General features: G+C 48.9%; 1 protein-coding gene across 1 annotated transcript; it reads right to left on the bottom strand.

Moving 5' to 3' along the window:
* Window positions 1–9,027: 9,027 nt before the first annotated feature.
* On the bottom strand, window positions 9,028–13,875 carry GDF5 (growth differentiation factor 5). Its single transcript, XM_530287.8, has 2 exons — window positions 12,945–13,875; window positions 9,028–10,464 (listed from the first exon to the last, which is right to left on the bottom strand). The coding sequence occupies exons 1-2, from the start codon at window positions 13,573–13,575 to the stop codon at window positions 9,590–9,592; spliced, it is 1,506 nt and encodes a 501-aa protein (XP_530287.5). The 5' UTR covers window positions 13,576–13,875; the 3' UTR covers window positions 9,028–9,589.
* Between the last annotated feature and the right edge of the window lie 6,829 nt (window positions 13,876–20,704).

The raw sequence follows: 20,704 nt of genomic DNA on the forward strand, positions 1-20,704 counted from the left end.
TCTCGAAAAAATAAAAGAAAAAGAAAAAGAAAAAATAATGGAAATTATTTGTTTGCATTCCTGTCTCTATAACTAGACTATAAACTCCTTTTGAAGGCAGTTATTGTTCATTCATTCAACAAATACAATGGAGTCACATTATGTACCCATTTGACTTACTTGACTTCTTAGGGAAAACATAAAAAAAAGAAGAAAGACCAATACTCTATGATTCCACTTACGTAAGGTACCTGGAGTAGTCACATTCATAGAGACAAAAAGTAGAAGGGTGGCTGCCAGGGGCTGGGAGGAAAGGGAAATGGGAAGCTGCTCAAATGGGTATAGAGTTTCAGTTTTGCAAAATAAAAAAGTTCCAGAGATCTGTTGCACAGCAATGTGAATATAGTTAACAGTATAAAGTATGCGCTTCAAAATGGCTAAGATGGTAAATTTTGTTATGTGTTTATTACCACAATTTTTTAAAAAAAGAAAAGGAAGAAGAATCAGCTAGCAGTGCTTGAGATGAGAACATGAATCTGTGCTGTTTCCATGGCTGGTCTTGGTTCCTTCCTTCATAGAGTATGCATCTCATTGGGCTGAAAGTGATTTTATTGTTTAAAGATAAATGTTTCTGGCCAGGTGCGGTGGCTCACGCCTGTAATCCCAGCACTTTGGGAGGCTGAGGCAGGAGGATCACCTGAGGTCAGGAGTTCGAGACCAGCCTGGCCAACGTGGTGAAACCCCGTCTCTACTAAAAATACGAAAATTAGCTGGGCATGATGGCGGGCGCCTGTAATCTCAGCTACTTAGGAGGCTGAAGCAAGAGAATTGCTTGAACCTGGGAGGCAGAGGTTGCAGTGAGCCAAGATCACACCACTGCACTCCGTCCTGGGCAACAAGAGCAAAACTACATCTCAAAAAAAAAAAAAAAAAGGATAAATGTTTCTTACAACATGGCCCCTACATGCAAGCCAGCTGCTTACATGGGCCTTAATCAAAGAAACTGTTTTCCTATTGGAGGGGAAAAATGGTCATACTAAACTTGTTAAGAGAAGAGAGAGTTAAAAGAATCTTCAAGGATCATTTTTACTATATGAGTATTACCATATAGTAAAATATATTATATATCAAAAATATATTACGTATATCATGGAGTTCCTAGAACCAGTTTTTACTACTGTTTTCTTTCCTCACCAACTCTCAAGCAATATGTCTAATCTTTGAGGCCCTAGCTGTTGGGTTTTCTCTGTTCTCCAAGTCAGCACCTCTCAGAAGGCAAGTGGACAGCCTCAAGTGCCCAAACTAAGGGACTTGGCAGCTCCCAGCTGAAGCCATCCTTCACAGAGTCAGTGGAACCAATCATCAACATGATATGATTTTAAGGATGGGAAGATATGTTCTCTGCACCTTGCAAACTCATGTTATTCATTTGCTCATATAGTCCCTATGCTGAACATGTCTTCCTTCAACCCTGCTATGGCTTGAGTATTTTGAGTGTGTCCTCCAAAAGTTCATGTGTTGGAAACTTAATCCCCAATACCATAGCATTGGGAGGTGGGCCCTAATAAGAACGCGATTGGGTCATGAGGGCTGAGTCACTGGGAATTGATTAATGTTGTCATCACAGAAGCAGGTTAGTTATTATGAGTGGGTTTTTGTTTTTTTGTTTTGTTTTGTTTTGAGATGGAGTCTCACTCTGTCGCCCAGGCTGGAGTGCAGTGGCATGATCTTGGCTTACTGCAACCTCCACCTCCCGGGTTCAAGCAATTATCTTGCCTCAGCCTCCTGAGTAGCTGGGATTACAGGTGCACACCACCACGCCCGGCTAATTTTTGTATTTTTAGTAGAGAAAGGGTTTCTACTAAACCCCATCAGGGCTGGTCTTGAACTCCTGTCCTCGTGATCCGCCTGCCTTGGCCTCCCAAAGTGCTGAGATTACAGGCGTAAGCCACCGCGCCCAGCCAAGAGTGGGTTGTTATAAAGCGAATCCAGCCCTGGATGCCTCTCTCTGTTTCACATGTTCGCTTCCACCTTCTGCCCTTTGCCCATGGGATAAAGCAGCACAAGGCCCTCACTGGATACCAGCACCACACTCTTTAACTTCCCAGCCTCCAGAACTGTGAGCTAAATAAATGTCTGTTTATCACAGATTAACCATTCTGTGGCATTCTGTTACAGCAACAGAAAATCGATCAAGACAAACTCCACTCAAGTTTCATTCAATCTTCAGGACCCAGCTCAGTCCCTTATCCTCCATGAAGCCTTCTTACCATTTTCTCCATTGTTCCACTCACTTGTCATGTGAACATTTAATTACCTTCTTTCTCTTATTTACCTGAGTTAAACTATTATGTATTTCTCACATAATTCTTTATTTCTTTCTTTACTTTTTTTTCTTTTTTCAGACACAGGGTCTCACTCTGTCGCCTAGCCTGGAGTGCTGTGGCATGACCTTGGCTCACTGCAGCCTCAAACTCCTGGCTCAAGTGATCCTCCTTTCTCAGCTGCCCAGATAGCTGGGACTACAGGCGTGTACCACCAGGCCCAGCTATTTCAGAGACAGGGTCTCAGTATGTTGCACAGGCTGTATTCTTTTTTTTTTTTTTTTTGAGACAGAGTCTCACTCTGTCACCCAGACTGGAGTGCAGTGGCATGATCTCAGCTCTCTGCAACCTCTGCCTCCCGGGTTCAAGCGATCCTCATGCCTCAGCCTCCCACGTAGCTGGGACTACAGGTGTGCACCACCACGCCTGGCTAATTTTTGTGTTTTTAGTAGATATGGGGTTTTGCCATATTGGCCAGGCTGGTCTCGAACTCCTGACCTCATGTGATCCATCCGCCTTGGCCTTCCAAAATGCTGGGATTACAGGAGTGAGCCACAACTCCAGGCCCAGGCTGTATTCTTTTTTTTTTTTTTTTTTTTTTTTTTTTTTGAGACAGACTCTCACTCTGTTGCCCAAGCTGGAGTGCAGTGGCGCGATCTCGGCTCACTGCAAGCTCCGCCTCCCAGGTTCACGCCATTCTCTTGCCTCAGCCTCCTGAGTAGCTGGGACTACACGCGCCTGCCACCATGCCCGGCTAATTTTTTGTATTTTTAGTAGAGACAGGGTTTCACTGTGTTAGCCAGGATGGTCTCAATCTCCTGACCTTGTGATCCGCCCGCCTCAGCCTCCCAAAGTGCTGGGATTACAGGCGTTAGCCACTGCGCCCGGCTAGGCTATATTCTTTACTTCTTTTGTTATTATTTAATATGTCATGTTTGCAGGCCTTGACTCCCCCATTATCAATAAATACAGGTAAAGTTTATAGGCCAGACATTCTTCAAAGGACTTTTTATGAACATTATATATAACCTTCCCAACAGCTCCATGATATAAGAACTATTATTGTCTCCATTTGACATATGAGGAAACTTGAGGAAAGATAGCTGTGGTGACTTTGCACAAGGTCACACAGCAAGAATGAGGCATAGCTGGAGTTTAATTTCAGGCTGTCTGACACCATAGCTCAAACCTATGTTCAATGTGCAGGATTGGAGGGATCTTTAGTGTTTATCTAGTCAACTTCCCTCTCTTGCACTGCTCTTTCTCTTCCTCTAAACCAAGCTCAATTCCCTTTTCCAGTTTCCCAAGTCGTTATCTAAACTCTTTTTTTACTTTTTGCTTTCTATTTTTATTTATTTATTTTTTTTAAGATGGAGTCTCACTCTTTCACCCAGGCTGGAGTGCAGTGGCATGATCTCGGCTCATTGCAACCTCTGCCTCTTTGGTTCAGCAATTCTCCTGCCTCAGCCTCCCAAGTAGCTGGGATTACAGGTGTGCGCCACCCCATCCAGCTAATTTTTTTAAATTTTTATTAGAAACGGGGTTTCATCATGTTGGCCAGGCTAGTCTCGAACTCCTGGCTTCAAGTGATCCACCTGCCTTGGCCTCCCAAGGTGCTGGGATTACAGGTGTGAGCCACCACACCTGGCCTATTTTTTATTTTTTTGAGACAGGGTCTCCCTCTGTTTCCCAGCCCAGGCTGGAGTGCAGTGGTGTGATCTCAGCTCACTACAGTCTCGACCTCTCAGGCTCAAGCAATCCTCCCACCTTAGTCTCCTGAGTAGCTGGGACTACAGGCACACACCACCATGCCCAGCTAATTTTTAAATATTTTTTAGAGACAGAGTCTCCCTATATTTCCCAGGTTGGTCTCAAACTCCTGTTCTCAAGGAGTCCTCCCACCTCAGCCTCCCTAAGTGCTGGGATTACAGATGTGAGCCACCACACCCACCCCTAAGCTCTTCTTGCCATGGAGAACTTAGTATTTTGCCTTTTCCATCTTTAGACTTAAAAAGCTCTCCTTTAAATTCATCTGACTTCTGCCTACGGAGGAATATAGTATAGTAGCTCATCTGTACAATGGAGATTATAGTAGCTATCTCCCAGGATGGTTGTAAGGAATGAATGAAGTCAGGACAAAAGCATTTAGCTCAGTGCCTGGCACCAGGAGCTGCTGAACACACAGCAGCAATGGGCTATCCTTTACTTCTCCTTACAGATCTGTGCTTTGGAGCCACACAAACCAATCACTTCTCTTTTACCCATGGTAGTCCTTCAGTCTTTTTTTTTTTTTTTTTTTTTTTAACATGGAGTCTTGCTCTATCACCCAGGCTGGAGTGCAGTGGTGTGATCTCAGCTCACTGCAACCTCCGCCTCCTGGGTTCAAGCTATTCTCCTGCCTCAGCTTCCCGAGTAGCTGGGACTAAGGTGCATGCCACCACGCCCGGCTAATTTTTGTATTTTTAGTAGAGACGGGAGTGTTGACCAGGCTGGACTCGAACTTCTGACCTCATGATCCGCCTGCCTCGGCCTCCCAAAGTGTTGGGATTACAGATGTGAGCCACTACGCCCGGCCAGTCCTTCAGTCTTGAAAGCTGTGATCATTTGCTCTAAGTTGTCATCACTCTGCTCTTCCTCTTCCTCCTTTTCTTTTTTTATCTCTATATCTCTAGTTTCTTCAACTGAATCTCACAAGGCATTGTTTCTAGGCCCCTTACTATTCTGTCCTCCTCTGCCCCTCTCACTGTGGTCACTGAACAGAGTGAAACCACAATTTCCTTGGGTTTGTGCTACGTGTCTATTAATGAAGCCCACAATTGTATTAGCATTTAGGCCGCCGCATTATATTCAGCTAGCTCCAGCTAGCTCCATTGAGTTCGTAGCCACCTACAGCACCATTTCTTCCCCATCTGAAACTGTGAAATCATGTTTTTTTACATTCTGTACCTGTGCAGTTGGTTTCATGAATTCAGATGGATAATTTGACTGTTTTCTCTCTTTTATTTTATCTCCTCTGATTCAGCCTATCTTATCCTAACATCTTTTGGAATCTTTATGTCTTCTTCCATTTATGCACAGATTTTGAGGACAGGATTGTTGCAAGGTAAGAGAATTCCTGTAAAGCACAAGTACGTGGCATGCAATAAGTCCTTGATAAACATTAACAATGGTGATTGTTATTATTATCCTCAGCACAGCGTCTGGCCCATAGTTGACTCTCAATAAATAGTCACTGATTAATGAATGAGTGACTGGATCCATGATTGGTGAAATGAATGAATGTTCCCTCTCCTGAATCCTAGGCCCAGTAAATTTGATATTATCCTTCTTTTACAGATAGGAAAACTGAGGCTCAGAGAGCTTAAGGAACTTCCCCAAAGTAGCTCAGCTGGAGAGTGGTAAAACCAGGACTAGGACTCAGGTCTGCCTGATTCCCAGGCCTGTGTGACTAACACTTCCCCACTATACTTTCTTACATCTGTATTCAGGTCAGAACTAGTTGTGGAGTCAGAAGTCTGAGGGGTTTCCCGAGGTTGTATGTTCCATGCCCTAGAAAAGCGGGTTCCCCTGTTGTGACCCTGGGAGATGTGGAGGGGCCATGAGATGGGGGACAGAGCACTGGAAGCCTCTTCTCTTTTCTCCCCCATGGGCCTCTCAATTTTCACTGCCTTAAACTCTGCTTAGCTATTTCTTGCAAGAAACTAACAGCGCTGTGTGTCCTCAAGGAGAAACTTTTAAGACCAAGGAGCCAAGACCCAGGGAATTGATTCAACAGCTTGCCAGGACTGCAGTCAGTGGAGTCAAGGGCCCAGAGAGCAGCAGCAAGAATGGTATAAAGAACACTGAGGGCCCAGCGCAGTGGCTCATACCTGTATTCCCAGCACTTTGGGAAACCAAGGTAGGAGGATTGCTTGAGGCCAGGAGTTCAAGAGCAGCCTGGCGAACATGATGAAACCCCATCTCTACTAAAAATACAAAAATTAGCCTGGCATGGTGGCACTCGTCTGTAGTCCCAGCTACTCAGGAGGCTGAGACAGGAGAATCTCTTGAACCCAGGAGGCGGAGGTTGCAGTGAGTAAGCTGACATTGTGCCACTGCACTCCAGCCTAGGTGACAGATGGACACTCTGTCTCAAAAAAAAAAAAAAAAAAAAAAAGAAGAACACTGAGGGCCAGGTGCGGTAGCTCAAAAGAAGAACACTGAGGGCCAGGTGCGGTAGCTCATGCCTGTAATCCAGCACTTTGGGAGGCTAAGGTAGGAGGATCGCTTGAGGCCAGGAGTTCAAGACCAGCCTGGATAACATAGTGAGACCTCATCTCTTAAAAAAAAAAAAAGTTTAAAAGTTAGCCAGATGTGGTGGCACACACCTGTGGTCCTGGTACTTGGGAGGCTAAGGTGAAAGCTGCAGTGAGGTGAGCTATGATTGTTCCACTGAACTGCAGCCTGGGCAACAAAGCAAGAAAGACCCTGTCTTTAAAAAAAAAAAAAAAAGAAGAAGAAGAAGAATGCAGACCTGCAGGAAGCTGTAGTTATCACTCTGCCTCTTTGGATATCAGCTTCCTCATCTGTAAAAAGTGAGGGTGGAGAGTTCTTGCCTTACCTGCTTCACTATGCAAGGCGTGGCAATGATAACAGCTAACACATCCTGAGTGCCACCTCTGTGCCTGCTCCTGTGTTGAGTGCTTCTCATATCCTTGCAGTTAGCACCATGAAATAAGCATATTGTTTACCCTCTTTTTTTTTTTTTTTTTTTTTACAAATGAGGAAACCAAGGTTCATGGAATTAAGTTACTTGCCCAAGGCCTCTAACTCTAAGTGACAGAACTGAAATTTTGAAAGTGTGCAGCCTTCAGAGCTGAGTGACCATGGGTGGAGAGTGTTTGTGAACTCTCAAGTATCATAGATGCCTTGTACCCTTTGGGGCAAGAATGAACAGTACCAGTTTGCAGCTTGTTATGGTTGCGGTTGGAGGTGGGTGGCTGGGGGAGAGTGTTTTCCAAGGAGGCAGCTGAACAGATCCTGTGGTTAGGATGGGTGACCTGATCACATCCCCAGAGTCTGGGTGGGAAAATGCAGGAGGGTCCACAGTCTGAAAGAGAGCCCTAGGGCAGGTTGTGGTGGTAGAGGAAACTCCTAGCGTGTCAATCCAAACAGTCCATTGGGAGCCCAGGCCTTCAGTAGGAGGGGCATTGTGGCTCAGATGACATGAACCTCTCTGACCGGGCTAAGGCAGAGAGAAGCTCCAGTTCGGTCAGAACTTTCCAAGAAACCAGGGACACGCAGCCCAGGAAATAATACCTGTGGGAGTCAGCCCCACCTGTGACCCCTTCATCTTATCTCTCTGCCCTTGGGTTTCTGGCCCCCCAGCTTCTACACTGCTCTCCCTGGATCCCCAGCCCACTCCTTGGCTTCCCCAGCACCTCCCTTCCAGGCCCATTCTCCCCTCACACACACCACAGCTCTGTCTGCCACGGCAGCTCCTTTGTTTACTTCCAGAGCTGCCAGGCCCACCACTAGCCAAACACAACGAAGCCCAGCCAGCGAGGGGAGGCTCCAGGCTCAGTCTGTCCCCTCAGAGAGAGGTAATAGCCTCCAGACCAAGGAGGCAGCTCAAAGGTAGGCTGCCCCCGCACTGTGCCCAAGCTTCAGGCCTAGAGGGAAAGGGCACAAGGTCTGCCCATAGCTGGGTAGGAATCCCTACTGTTGAAACAGCTTTGGTGAGGAGCCCCAGGAATCAAAGACCCAGCTGGAGGGAGGTAGGGGAAATGTCGAAGCCCCCTGGGTGGGAAGTGGAGGCTTAGACTGCTCCTGGTTCTCCCTGTGTCTATTCTGCCAGGTAGAACTGGAGTCCTCAGCCCAAGGCACCCATATGCCTGTCTCCCCACCAGAGGGCTATGTTCCCCTCCCAAAAGTCTGTGCCCTGTGCCTCCCCAAAGATTCCAGCTGAGAAAAGGAAGTGAGCATTTACTCTGGGCCAAGCCCCAAGCAGGAAACATTGTCAGGGTGTGCCTGGCATTTGTCTGTCTGAGGTTAGTGGGGAGTTTATTTATCTGATGTATAATTATGTATTTATATAATGTGTAATATAAAGGCAGGGGACTCCGATTCTGTTTCTGGAGCTGGGGGCTGATGGGTGAGCAGTGAGGTGTAGTGAGGGTGTCAAGCTGGAGGGCAACAGGGCCACAGACATGGTCATGTGAGGAACAGTGGTCAGTGGCGAGAGGAGATGCCCCAACAGGGAGAAGGAGAGCCTTGGCAGCCCAGATTCCCCAGGGGAGAGATAAAGGACTCTTTCAATGGTGCCCAGGTAATTCTGTGAGTATGGGGGTAGCAGGGCAGGCAGATATTGGTCGATGATGTAGGAATTATTTTAGAAGAAATGAAATCCCCAATTTCCCTCCCTTTTAGGGATCTATTTTGGAGACAACAAACTTGACTAAGGAATCTCAAGAAGAAAATATAATTCTGCTGCCAGGCCCCAATGGAGCAAATAGAGCTCGGGACCCAGGGGCCTTTGGAAGGAACAGGAATGGGGTTAGAGGTGAGCACTGGCCCTGCTTAGCTGCACTCTCTGTCCCGTTGTGCTTCAGTTTCCAGGAGTGGGGGTGGGGATAGGGCTCTGAAAACTGAGTTTATACATGAAGCAACCCACCTCCCTGCCCTGGGTCAGTAATTCTTCAAGGGGTCACTGGGTCCCCTGGAGTAAACAAGAAATTTGCCACAGTTTTAGGCACAGTTTTGCTTTTTATCTCATCAATATACATTTAAATCTAACAGTCTAACAGCCTCACACTCCTCAACTCTATCCAAGCCCTCTCCTCTTCTCTCCCACTCTTGCCCAGTCAGCTTCTCATCTGTCCCAGGGACAGGAAGTCACCAGGCACAAATGTGATTTGAGGAGGCAGTGGCACCTGTGGCTCTCCTGAGAAGTGCTTAGGAGAGTCCAGAGGCTGAGAAGGCCCAGGTGAGGAGAAATGGTGGGCTGAGTCTCATCGGAAAGCACTGTATCCTGGGACTCAGTCCCATTCAGAGTCTGTCTCCCTGGACCTGTGCCTGCCACTGGTCACATCAGCAGACGGGCAGCAATCCTCAGCCAGGGGAACTTGTGGATAAAAGGGGGACTTTAGCCCAAGTCACACTCAGAGAGCGAGCAAGCTTATTGGAATCCCCTTTCACGCAAGCTGTGTAGATGCTCCTGCCATAGCTTCCTGACCCCTCTGTGATTCCAGGAGTGCAGGAAGGGGCTCTTGGGATGTGCCACCCAGGAAGACAGAGGGCCAGTGCTGCTACCTGCAGCCACACGACTCCACGACCATGTCCTCATACTGCTTATACACCACGTTGTTGGCAGAGTCAATGAAGAGGATGCTGATGGGACTCAGCCGCGTGGGCACACAGCAGGTGGGTGGTGTGGACTCGGGGTCCATGGAGTTCATCAGGGTCTGGATGACCGCATGATTCGTGGGCTCCAGGTGGGAGCGCAATGGGAACTCGCACAGCCCCTCGCAGTGGAAAGCCTCGTACTCAAGGGGTGCGATGATCCAGTCGTCCCAGCCCATGTCCTTGAAGTTGACATGCAGTGCCTTCCGACTGCAGCGAGCCTTAAGGTTCTTGCTGGGTCGCTTGCCCTGGCGAGTGGCCAGTGGGGCCCGCCGTTTTCGCCGCTGGCTGAACAGGTACTCATACACGGTCTTATCGTCCTGGCCAGAGCGGGCCTTAATCTCATTAAAGAACAGGTCCCGTTTCTTGGTGCGGCCAAACACCAGGAACAGGGCCTTCTCGTGGACCTGCCGGGCGGCGCGGTCGAAGCCCAGGCCACGGAGGTCCACGGCCCGGCCCCGTTCCCAGGCCTCCAGCTCCAGGCACAGCTGGGCCGAGTTCTTAAAGTTTCGGAAGAGCTTCCAGATGTCGAACACCTCCCAGCCAGATCCGTCCAGGCCTGGCACGGAGCGCACATCCAGCAAGGCGGCCGGCTGCCGGCCGCTGGGGCAGCTGGACAGCTTCAGCTGGGCAGCCCGCCCGCCTCCGGGGGCCGCTGGCTTGGCCGTGTCCGAGGGCTTCTTCCGCAAGATCCGCAGCTCGGCCCCCAGCAGCCCATCCTTCTCCAGGGCACTAATGTCAAACACGTACCTCTGCTTCCTGACCACGGGACCTCGGTCATCTAGAGAGAACACCCAGAAGTCATTCCCTGCAACCTCACCAAGGGAGCCAGTCACTTCGAGGCTGCGGGGGAAGGCCCCAGCTCTCTCCCCGTCCAGAGAGCTTTCTTTCACCTCTGCCCCATTCTGACAGAAGCCAAGAGCCAAACCACTGAGAGCCTTTTTGAAAATGAGAGCACTTCCTACATAGCCGACCAAGTAGGGGTGTTCACCTGAAGATGTGGCTGGGGATGATTTGCGTGATTCTGGTGTTTGTGTCATGATATACGTGTTATCAGAGATTTATCAGCTTTGTAACTGCCTTCTACCTATCTCTCTCCCAGCCATGAGCTAACGTGATGTCTCATTTGTGAGATAGGTGGAGTGAGCATTAAAATTACTCCTGTTGACTGGGCACAGTGGCTCACACCTGTAATCCCAGCACTTTGGGAGGCTGAGGTGGGTGGATTGCTTGAGCTCCGGAGTTCGAAACCAGCCTGCATAACATGGTGACACTCTGTCTCTACAAAAAATACAAAAATTAACCAGGCATGGTGGCGTGCACATGTAGTCCCAGCTACTCAGGAGGCTGAGGTGGGAGGATTGATTGACCCCAGGGAGGTCAAGGCTTCAGTGAGCCGTGAATTCGCTATTGCACTCCAGCCTGGGCAACAGAGAAAGACCCTGGCTAAAAAAAAAAAAAAAAAAATACACGCTTTTCCAGAGGAGAATCCCAAGGTTCAGAGAAGTTAGATGACTTGCTCAAATTCTCAGCTGCTTCCACCATCCCTTAAAGGAGACCTTGGTGCTCTTGTTATGCAGATGAGGCAGAGATGGGGAGTGACTTGACTAAGGTCACACAGCAAGTTAATGACAAAGCTGGTCCACACTGACCTACAGCCCAATTTTCCTGGCTTTCCAGTGCAAGGATTTTGTTGCCTATGTGTCCTACTCTCCTGAGCATGTGCGTATGTTACAGTTGTATGCATGTGTGTGATTGGGTTCATGTGTGAATATGAAAGAGTGTATATGTTAATGACGCATTATATGTATAAATGATTGGGCTTGTGTGACTATTATGAAGAGCACATATATGTATATGCATGATTGATCTTGTGTGTGTATGTAAGAAGGTGTGTGTGCACATACATATGTGTGTGATTCAGCACGTGTGTACGTGTGTGATTCAGCACATGTGTGTGTGAGTCAGCATGCATGTACATGTGTGATTCAGCATGTGTGTATAAACATAAGGCTATGTATGTGTATGTGAGAAGCTCAGTAGTATCTCCGAATCAGCATGCCCTCCTTCCTAAATAGCAGTTTGCCATTGGGGAGCTTTCATATATTGCTCTAGAAGGTGACTAATTAGGCCTTTAAACTCCCCATCTCCCCCTCTCCAAGCTCCCTTAGTGCTGGGGGGCACACGGACTTATTTTATGAGCCCCCAAGGGGTCACAGCTTTCCCTGGCTGGGCAGGCAGCCAGACCACCTCCCCCACCTCAGCCAGACCTGCTGCCTCTGTGCCTCCCCCGCCCCCTGGCAGCCCCCTCCAGGCCAGCTCTAATGAGGAGCCTCTCCCACCCTCTGACCCCTCCCCCACCCTGCCAGCCTAGGACCAGAGCAAATGAGCTGCAGGCAACTTGAGCGACCAACAGCCCACCTCCCTCTTCACACTAGGAAGAAACTGAGGCCCTGAGAGGGGGAGGGACTTGCTTAGATCACACAGCAAGTGGAGAGGAAAAGCTGCAACAGTAACATTAGGTGGGCCGAGAGAGACAGAGGGGAGCAGGTAGTCTCTGGAGTTAATGAGGAGAATGAGGCATGTTCAGGACAGGACCTAAAGTTTTCATGTTGGAAGGGCTCTCAGAAACCACCCTGTCCAACCCCATATAGGTGTACAGATGGGAAAACGGAGACCCCAAGTGAGAAGGAGCTTTCCCAAGGTCATACTGCGAGTTAGGCCCTGGGTCTGCTCCCTCCCCATGTATCTGAACATCATTCCATGACTCCAAGATGCCCCATTTACTGTGTGCACCTCTCTTGCCTCCTCTAGCCCCTTGCCTGAGGGCAAAGTTGCAGAAGCATGGGGACCTCAAGATTCATTTCTTTCTCTGCTGTCTGAGACCACCTACAAACCTCTGGAGCTTGGAAAGTTCGGCCAGCCCAGCAGATACAGATGCACAACTGAGTAATCAAGTCTCGGAATCTGGTCTCCAACTCTGCCACGAACTGGCAGGTCTTGTCTTCTCTCTAGGCTTTAGTGCCCACTCTGCACCTTGCAGGCGTTGGACCTGGTGCTTCCTAGGTGCCCTCCAGCCCTGATGTGTGGGCAGCCTAGGATCTGCTATGTGTGAGATATGTGTCAGTGTCCCCAGACACCCACCCCGGGCCAGATGCACACAGTGTCTCCCACCAGGGCAGTGCCAGGGCTTTGAAAGCCCCTCCATTCATGCAGATGCCCCTCCCTCTGAGCCGTGCCCCTGCCACCCCACCCCCTCACCTTGCCCTTTGTCAATAAAGCTGGTGATGGTGTTGGCCAGGCCAGCCTCCAACTTCACGCTGCTGTTGCCTCCCTTTCTGTCAGCATCGGACAGCGTCCTGTACAGCGAGAGCATGTACTCGTGGGGTGTGATGGGGGGTGGGCGAAACGGCTCCTTGGGCTCTCGTGGGGGCCCGGGCTCCCTGGCCTTCTTCAGCAGGAAGGAGCTGGGGACAGATCCTGCTTTTGGGGGTGCCTTGCCTCCGGGAAGCTGTCCTTTTGGGGTCACAGTCCGGGCTGTAGCCTGCCTTGTTTGGGGAGGGTGTCCTGGCTTGGGTTCAGGGCCGCCCGGTCTGGGGGGCAGCTTTTTGGGTTCATCCTTCTTGGGCTGTGTCAGGCCTCCTTTCTGCCCGGTGCCTCCCTTTGCCCTGGCATTGGCATTGGTGGCCCCCCCACCATAGCTGTGACCCCCTGGCCTGAAGACGTTCCGGGCCAGGGGGGGCCTCTCCTTGGCCTCTGCTTTGGCCAATCCTGGCCTGGTCCCCTGGGGTCTCTGGCCCAAGTCAGGGGCACCCAACACAGTGCAGATGAATTCCAGGTCCAGCCAAGCCAGGTACCAAAGCAATAAAGTGAGGAGTTTGGGGAGTCTCATCCTCTGGCCAGCCGCTGAATGACACCAAAGAGAACAGCGGCAGCAGCGAAGGTGCCTCTGGTTTGGCAGGAAAAACCATGAAAGGAGTGGACTTTCAAAAGCAGCGGCAGCAGCAGTAGCAGCAGAAGGAAAGGCTTTCTCCTCAGTCTGAGACTCTTGAAGTCTGCCGGGTGTGTGTTTGTATCCAGTCCCATAGTGGAAATGCTCTCGTATCCAGACGTGCACCGTCTCCAGTCAGCAGCTGAAAATAACTCGTTCTTGAAAGGAGAAAGCCGACCGCCCCCTTTCTCCTGCACAACTGACTGAGGGCTTGAAGGAGGCTTGTATAAGGCTGAGGGATTTTTCCAAGAAGGAAGAATGGCGTAATGCTGCCTGTGTGCTCCAGTTTTTTTTTCCCCCTAGTTTTGAATCCTTTCCAGTGAAAATACTTCACACACACACACACACACACACTCACAGGCCTGCAGGTGCTCAGAAAAATCTTTTACAAACCTGAACTCAGGAATTGGAAACGGAATTCCAACCCAAACCAATTTAATTACTCTCTGATGTCATGCTGTCTAAACTCATTTAAGTGCGATATATTTATGTGAAAAAAATCACCACTGCCCTTTCGAGGCCATGGCTCACGGGGGCTCCTGGCACGGAGCCCCGCAGCGGGACTCTAGGCTTAGGGGGCCTCCCCCTCCACGGGGCAGACTCAGGGGTCTTCACCTCCACCTCATGGAGCAGCCCACCCCACTTTCCCGAGGAGAGATGCTGAAGAATGAGCTCAAAGATCTTAAGCCCCAGAAGCATGGGGAGTGTGGGTTTGTAGTTAAGTCCTTAGAGTGTTTTTAAAGCAGTTTCAACTCCTGCATCTAGTCTGGGACCTGATTTGTTATGCGTGTGTGTGTGTGTGTGTGTGTGTTTATGTGTGTCTGTGTGTGTGTGTGCCTGTGTGTGTGTATTGGGAGTAGGGACAGCACAGATGGCAGCATTTACCCACATTTTCTTTTATTTTAATAAACTTGTGGTGACCCAGAGACTGAAAAATATCAGTGCCCACTACACCCCCTCCCTACCCCCAAATCCCATTGACTGAGTGCATATTCTTCAGGCTTGGGGGCACTGCCGCCCTTAAGTTCACTCCTTGGATGGCGGCAGGTCCAGGGTGTACCCCACCACCACCCCGGCAGAGACGTCCTCTGAGTTTTCTTAGAAAAGACTGGCAGAGTCTGGGGCAGCAGCGGCCCCTACAGGAGGCTGGAAAAGCCATTTCCCACATGACGCTTTTTTTTTTTTTTTTTTTTTTTTTTTGAGACGGAGTCTCGCTCTGTCGAGTGCAGTGGCATGATCTCAGCTCACTGCAATCTCTGCCTCCCAGGTTCACGCCATTCCCCTGCCTCAGCCTCCCCAGTAGCTGGGACTACAGGCCCCTGCCACCACACCTGGCTGATTTTTTATGTTTGTAGTAGAGATGGGGTTTCACCATGTTAGCCAGGATGGTCGCGATCTCCTGACCTCGTGATCTGCCCGCCTCGGCCTCCCAAAGTGCTGGGATTACAGGCGTGAGCCACCAATTTCCCACATGATGTTTTTCTGGTAGCTCTGGAAGGTCTGAATTCCAGCTGAACTCAAGGGTTTCTTAAAGTGCCTCATTGAAGTATGGAAGATCCCTTCCTCTGGGGAACCTTCGCCGTAGAGCCCCTGGGCAACTTAACACAGGGTCAGCGGGGAAAGCTGTTCGCTTCACCTGAAATATCCTCCTCTCTCTCTCCCACAACTGGAGGAAGCACTCCACATCCTGAGAAGTTTAGCTGAAAATTTACCTCCTTCGGGAAGCCTTTCCTCGTCTCCAGACAGAGCCAATTACCCCTTCTGTACATTTCTCTACAACAACACTTGTCACGCTGTAAGAAGGATGGCGGGGGAGAAGCAATAGTCAGATAGGCTTCCTTCTTTTTTTTTTTTTTTTTTTTTTGAGACAGAGTCTCACTCTGTCACCTAGGCTGGAGTGCAGTGGTGCGATCTTGGCTCACTATAATCTCCACCTCCTGGGTTCAAACGATTCTCCTGCCTTAGCCTCTCGAGTAGCTGGGACTACAGGTGCACACCACCATGCCTATCTATTTTTTGTATTTTTAGTAGAGACGGAGTTTCACCATGTTGGCCAGTCTGGTCTCGAGCTCCTGACCTCAAGTGATCCACCCACCTTGGCCTCTCAAAGTGCTGGGATTGCAGGCATCTCTACCAAAAATACAAAAAATTAGCCGGGTGTGGAGGCAAAGGTTGCAGTGAGCCGAGATCGCACCACTGCACTCCAGCCTAGGTGACAGAGCTAGAGTCCATCACACACACACAAAATAAGTAAATAAATAATATTAATAAAATAAAAAAATTAAAAACAGGCTTGTTCCCACTGAACCAGTCCTCTCTGGCATCCCTCCCTTCACTCCCTCCTCACCACCTCCATCACTGCCCTGTCCTCCTCATTGCTTGCCTCGCTATGATTCTCCCCTATAACTGGCTTCTAGGCCTCCAGGCTCTTTCTGGTTCAACCCTCTACTAAAAGCTACCCATCAAACAAGTGCCAACCCACGTGCCACCTCCTCCATGAAGCCTTCTTGCATCCTCCAGAAAATGCACACTCCCCCTGAGCTGCCATCACACATTTTCTGTGCTCTTTTACATTTTTTGGCAGCTGAAAGTTTATTCAGTCTCTGCCTCTGCCCCCTATCCCAACACAGTTTGTTTCTTCCACTCTGTATTTTGTCATATTTTAAAATCATAACTTAATTCCTTATAACTATAATAATTTCTTTACATACCTGTCTCTCCCATTAGATTATGACTAGACTGTGCCATATTTATCTTTGAATTATACCCAGTGCTTGGCACAGGGCCCAGCACACAGCAGCTCTCAGTACGTGTTATATGAATAAATTAATCTCTAACTGGCCCTTATTTACAAAAATCATCATTTTCTACTTTGAGGTGTAGTTATTTGTGGACATAACCTGCCTTTCCCATTAGACTCTAAGTTCCTTGAAGGGAAGAATTGTCTTGCCACTTCTTAAGCATTTTGTAAGCTCAGAGAGTGAATAAATGAATGAGTTGAACAACCACAATGTCTCTGTACATGGCTTGATAAAGAGCAAGGATTCTGGAGACAAACAGACCTGGTTTTGAAGCTTGGTTCTGCTATTTATGTATTGTGTGATCTTGGGAAGCCTCTAAACCTCTCTGAAACTCTAAACAGTGATAACGATAGTGCTTACCTCACAGGACTCTTGTTGGAGATTCAATGAAGTAAATTGCGGCCAGGCGCAGTGGCTCACGCCTGTAATCCCAGCACTTTGGGAGGCCGAGGCAGGTGGATCACGAGGTCAGGAGATCAAGACCATCCTGGCTAACACGGTGAAACCCTGTCTCTACTAAAAAAATAGATAAATAAATAAAATTAAATTGCATAAAGTGATCAACTATTAATGGCAATTGTTAATGATAGCTTTTTTTTTTTTTTAGATGGAGTCTCACTCTGTCACCCAGGCTGGAGTACAGTGGCATGATCTTGGCTCACTGCAACCTCCACCTCCCGGGTTCAAGTGATTCTCCTGCCTCAGCCTCCCAAGTAGCTGGGACTACAGGTGTGTGCCACCACGCCTGGCTAATTTTTGTATTTTTAGTAGAGATGGGGTTTCACTGTGGTAGCCAGGATGGTCTCGATCTCCTGACCTTGTGATCTGCCTGCCTCGGCCTCCCAAAGTCCTGGGATTACAGGCGTAAGCCACCATACCCGGCCAATAATAGCTATTTTTTTTTAAGCACTTATTCCAGTCAACTAGACTCTGGGTTTTGTACTCCATTGCATTTATGTGTTATTTATCTTCATGACAATGCTATGAAGGTAGTGGTTTTCATTGTTGTTTTTTGAGACAGGGTCTTACCTGTTGCCCAGGTTGGAGTGCAATGGCGTGATCATGGGGCTCAGGTGATCCTCCCACCTCAGCCTTCCAAGTAGCTAGGACTACAGGTGCACATCACGATGCCCAGCTAACTTTTGTATTCTTTGTAGAGACAGGGTCTCGCCATGTTGCCCAGGCTGGTCTCAAATTTCTGGGCTCAAGTGATCTGCCCGCCTTGGCTTCCCAAAGTGCTGGGATTACATGTGTGAATCACCACACGTGGCCGAAAGTAACTTTTTTTATTTTTTTGAGATGGAGGCTCGCTCTGTCACCCAGGCTGGAGTGCAATGGCGCGATCTCAGCTCACTGCAACCCCCGCCTCCCGGGTTCAAGGGGTTTTCCTGCTTCAGCCTCCTGAGTAGCTGGGATTACAGATGTGTACCACCACGCCCAGCTAATTTTTGTATTTTTAGTAGAGATGGGGTTTCACCATGTTGGCCAGGCTGGTCCCAACTCCTGACCTCAGGTGATCCACAAAAAAGCATTTTGTAAGCTCAGAGAGTGAATAAATGAACGAGTTGAACAACCACAATGTCTCTGTATGTGGCTTGGCCTCCCCTAGTGCTGGGATTACAGGCATGAGCCGCCGTGCCCAGCCCGAAGGTAACTCTTGATACCCATCTTTTTTTTTTTTTTTTGAGACAGAGTCTTGCTCTGTCACTTAGGCTAGAGTGAAGAGTGCAGTGGCTCAATCTCAGCTCATTACAACCTCTGCCTCCCGGGTTTAAGTGATTCTCCTGCCTCAGCCTCCCAAGTAGCTGGGACTACCAATGCGCACCAAGATGCCCGGCTAATTTTTTGTATTTTTGTAGAGACGGGGGTTTCACCATGTTGGCCAGGCTGGTCTCGAACTCCTGACCTCAAGTGATCTGCCCACCTCGGCCTCCCAAAGTGCTAGGATTACAGGCATGAGCCACCATGCCTGGCCCAATACTCTCATTTTAAAGATAAATAAATTTAGGTTCAGAAAGGTTAAATTATTTTTTAAATCTAATTTTGGCTTCAACACATTTTATACCAAAAAAGCCTAATCTGGCCCCCAGAAACACTAGAAGTGATAGGGCACTGAGGAAAGTTACAGTATTCCTTTCAGTCAACGTCTAACCCAGTGGGCTGGGACTTTGGGGACATGGAGGAGTCTCGAGGCCAGGGCTATTGTTTGAGGACCAGGGAACTCCCAGAAATGGGCTGGGAACAGGGAAAGGGGACTCTGAGCTTGGTTAGAAGGCCCTCTCCAGAGAGGAGCCCAGGGTTCCTGCCTGGCTCTCACTATAAAGGTGACTAATCACTTTGGTTCCCTCTGGTAATTGCAACCAGATGCTGCCGCTGGCAGTGCTTCAGTCCCGACATGTTTAATTACTGGGACACAGCGTCCCTGGGTCCCCTGTGTCCCCCAACCTCCCCCTCTCCTGTCAGCAATATTAATGTCAAACTTGAGGTAGAGGATGGGAGCCTTGGGAAGCCACTGACATGGAAGTAATCTCTGCAGCCCCTTCTGCCATGTAGAGCCTTTTGCTTTTATGTTTCCCCATCCATTGTCTCATTGCTGTTCCATAAATCATCCTTATAAAGTCAGTGGGCCAGATTATTATTATTATTATTATTATTATTATTGGAGACAGAGTCTAGTTCTGTTGCCCAGGCTGGAGTGCAATGGCATGATATCGGCTCACTGCAACCTCTGCCTCCCAGGTTCGAGCAATTCTCCTGTCTCAGCCTCCCAAGTAGCTGGGACTACAGGCATGCGCCACCACCCCTGGCTAATTTTTGTATTTTTAGTAGAGACAGGGTTTCACCATGCTGGCCAGGCTGGTCTCGAACTCCTGACCTCAAATGATCCGCCCACCTCAGCCTCCCAAAGTGCTGGGATTACAGGCGTCAGCCACTGTGCCCGGCCGGCCAGATTATTATTATCCCTTTTTTATTGTGTCTCCAGATGAGTAAACAGTGAACTGAGTGATAATAATAATAATCCCTTTTTCAAGCACTTGTCGATTTTCAAAATGGCTTCCCATTCATGATGCTATCCGAACCTCCCGAGATCTCTCCGGGAGTCAGTCCTGCACAGCACAGCAGCTGAGAGAACAGGCGCTGGGACCAGACAATGCAGTGTTCCAGTTCTGCCATTTGCCAATTGGGTAATGTTGGGTATTCATTTCTTTATCTACTTAACTATTCAGCAAACATTTATTGGGTGCCTACCATGGGATGGGCCCCAGGTCGAGTTCTGGGTATCTAGCCATGGACAAGACAAACCAAGTGTTTTATCTGAAATTTCTCTTATGCGTTTGTTTGTCTCTTCTCACATTCTGGTGGAAGAGACAGACGAACAAACACATAAGAGAATGCTAAGTGCTGTGAAGAAAAATTAAGCACGGTCAAAGAGGTGTCTATTTTAGAAAGGAATGCCCTTTGAGGGGGTGATGTTTGGGCAGAGACCCAGATGTAGTGAGAAAATGAGACATACTGAAGTCTGGAGGACAAGCATTCCAGGTGGAGGGAACAGCAGTTGCAAAGGCCCTGAGGCGGGAATGCACTTGGTACATCTGAGGTAAGGAGGAGCTGGTGTGGCTGAAGCAGAGTGAGCGAAGGGGGCAGTGGCAGGAGATGAGGTCAGATCATGCCAGAACCACATCTTGTATGGCCTCATAAGCCCTGGAAAGGGAGCTGGATTTTCTTTTCTTTTTCTTTTTTTTTTTTTTTTTGAGACAAGAGTCTTGCTCTGTTGCCCATGCTGGAGTGCAATGGTGCGATCTCGGCTCACTGCAACTTCCGCCTTCTGGTTTCAAGCGATTCTCTTGCCTCAGCCTCCCAAGTAGCTGGGATTACAGGTACCCGTCACCATGCCCGGCTAATTTTTGTATTTTTAGTAGAGACAGGGTTTCACCATGTTGGCCAGGCTGGTCTCGAACTCCTGACCTCATGATCTGCCCACCTAGGCCTCCCAAAGTGCTGGGATTACAGGCATAGGCCACCGCGCCCCGCCTAATTTTTGTATTTTTAGTAGGGATGGGGTTTCACCATATTGGTCAGGCTGGGCTGGTCTCAAACTCCTGACTTCAGGTGATCCACCCGCCTCAGCCTCCCAAAGCGCTGGGATTACAGGTGTGAGCCACCGTGCCTGGCCTGGATCTTACTTTTAGTGCACTGGGAACCCAATGGGATGTTTTCAGCAGGAGAGT

Source organism: Pan troglodytes, chromosome 21, assembly GCF_028858775.2.
Source record: "Pan troglodytes isolate AG18354 chromosome 21, NHGRI_mPanTro3-v2.0_pri, whole genome shotgun sequence".
Lineage (NCBI taxonomy): Eukaryota > Metazoa > Chordata > Mammalia > Primates > Hominidae > Pan > Pan troglodytes.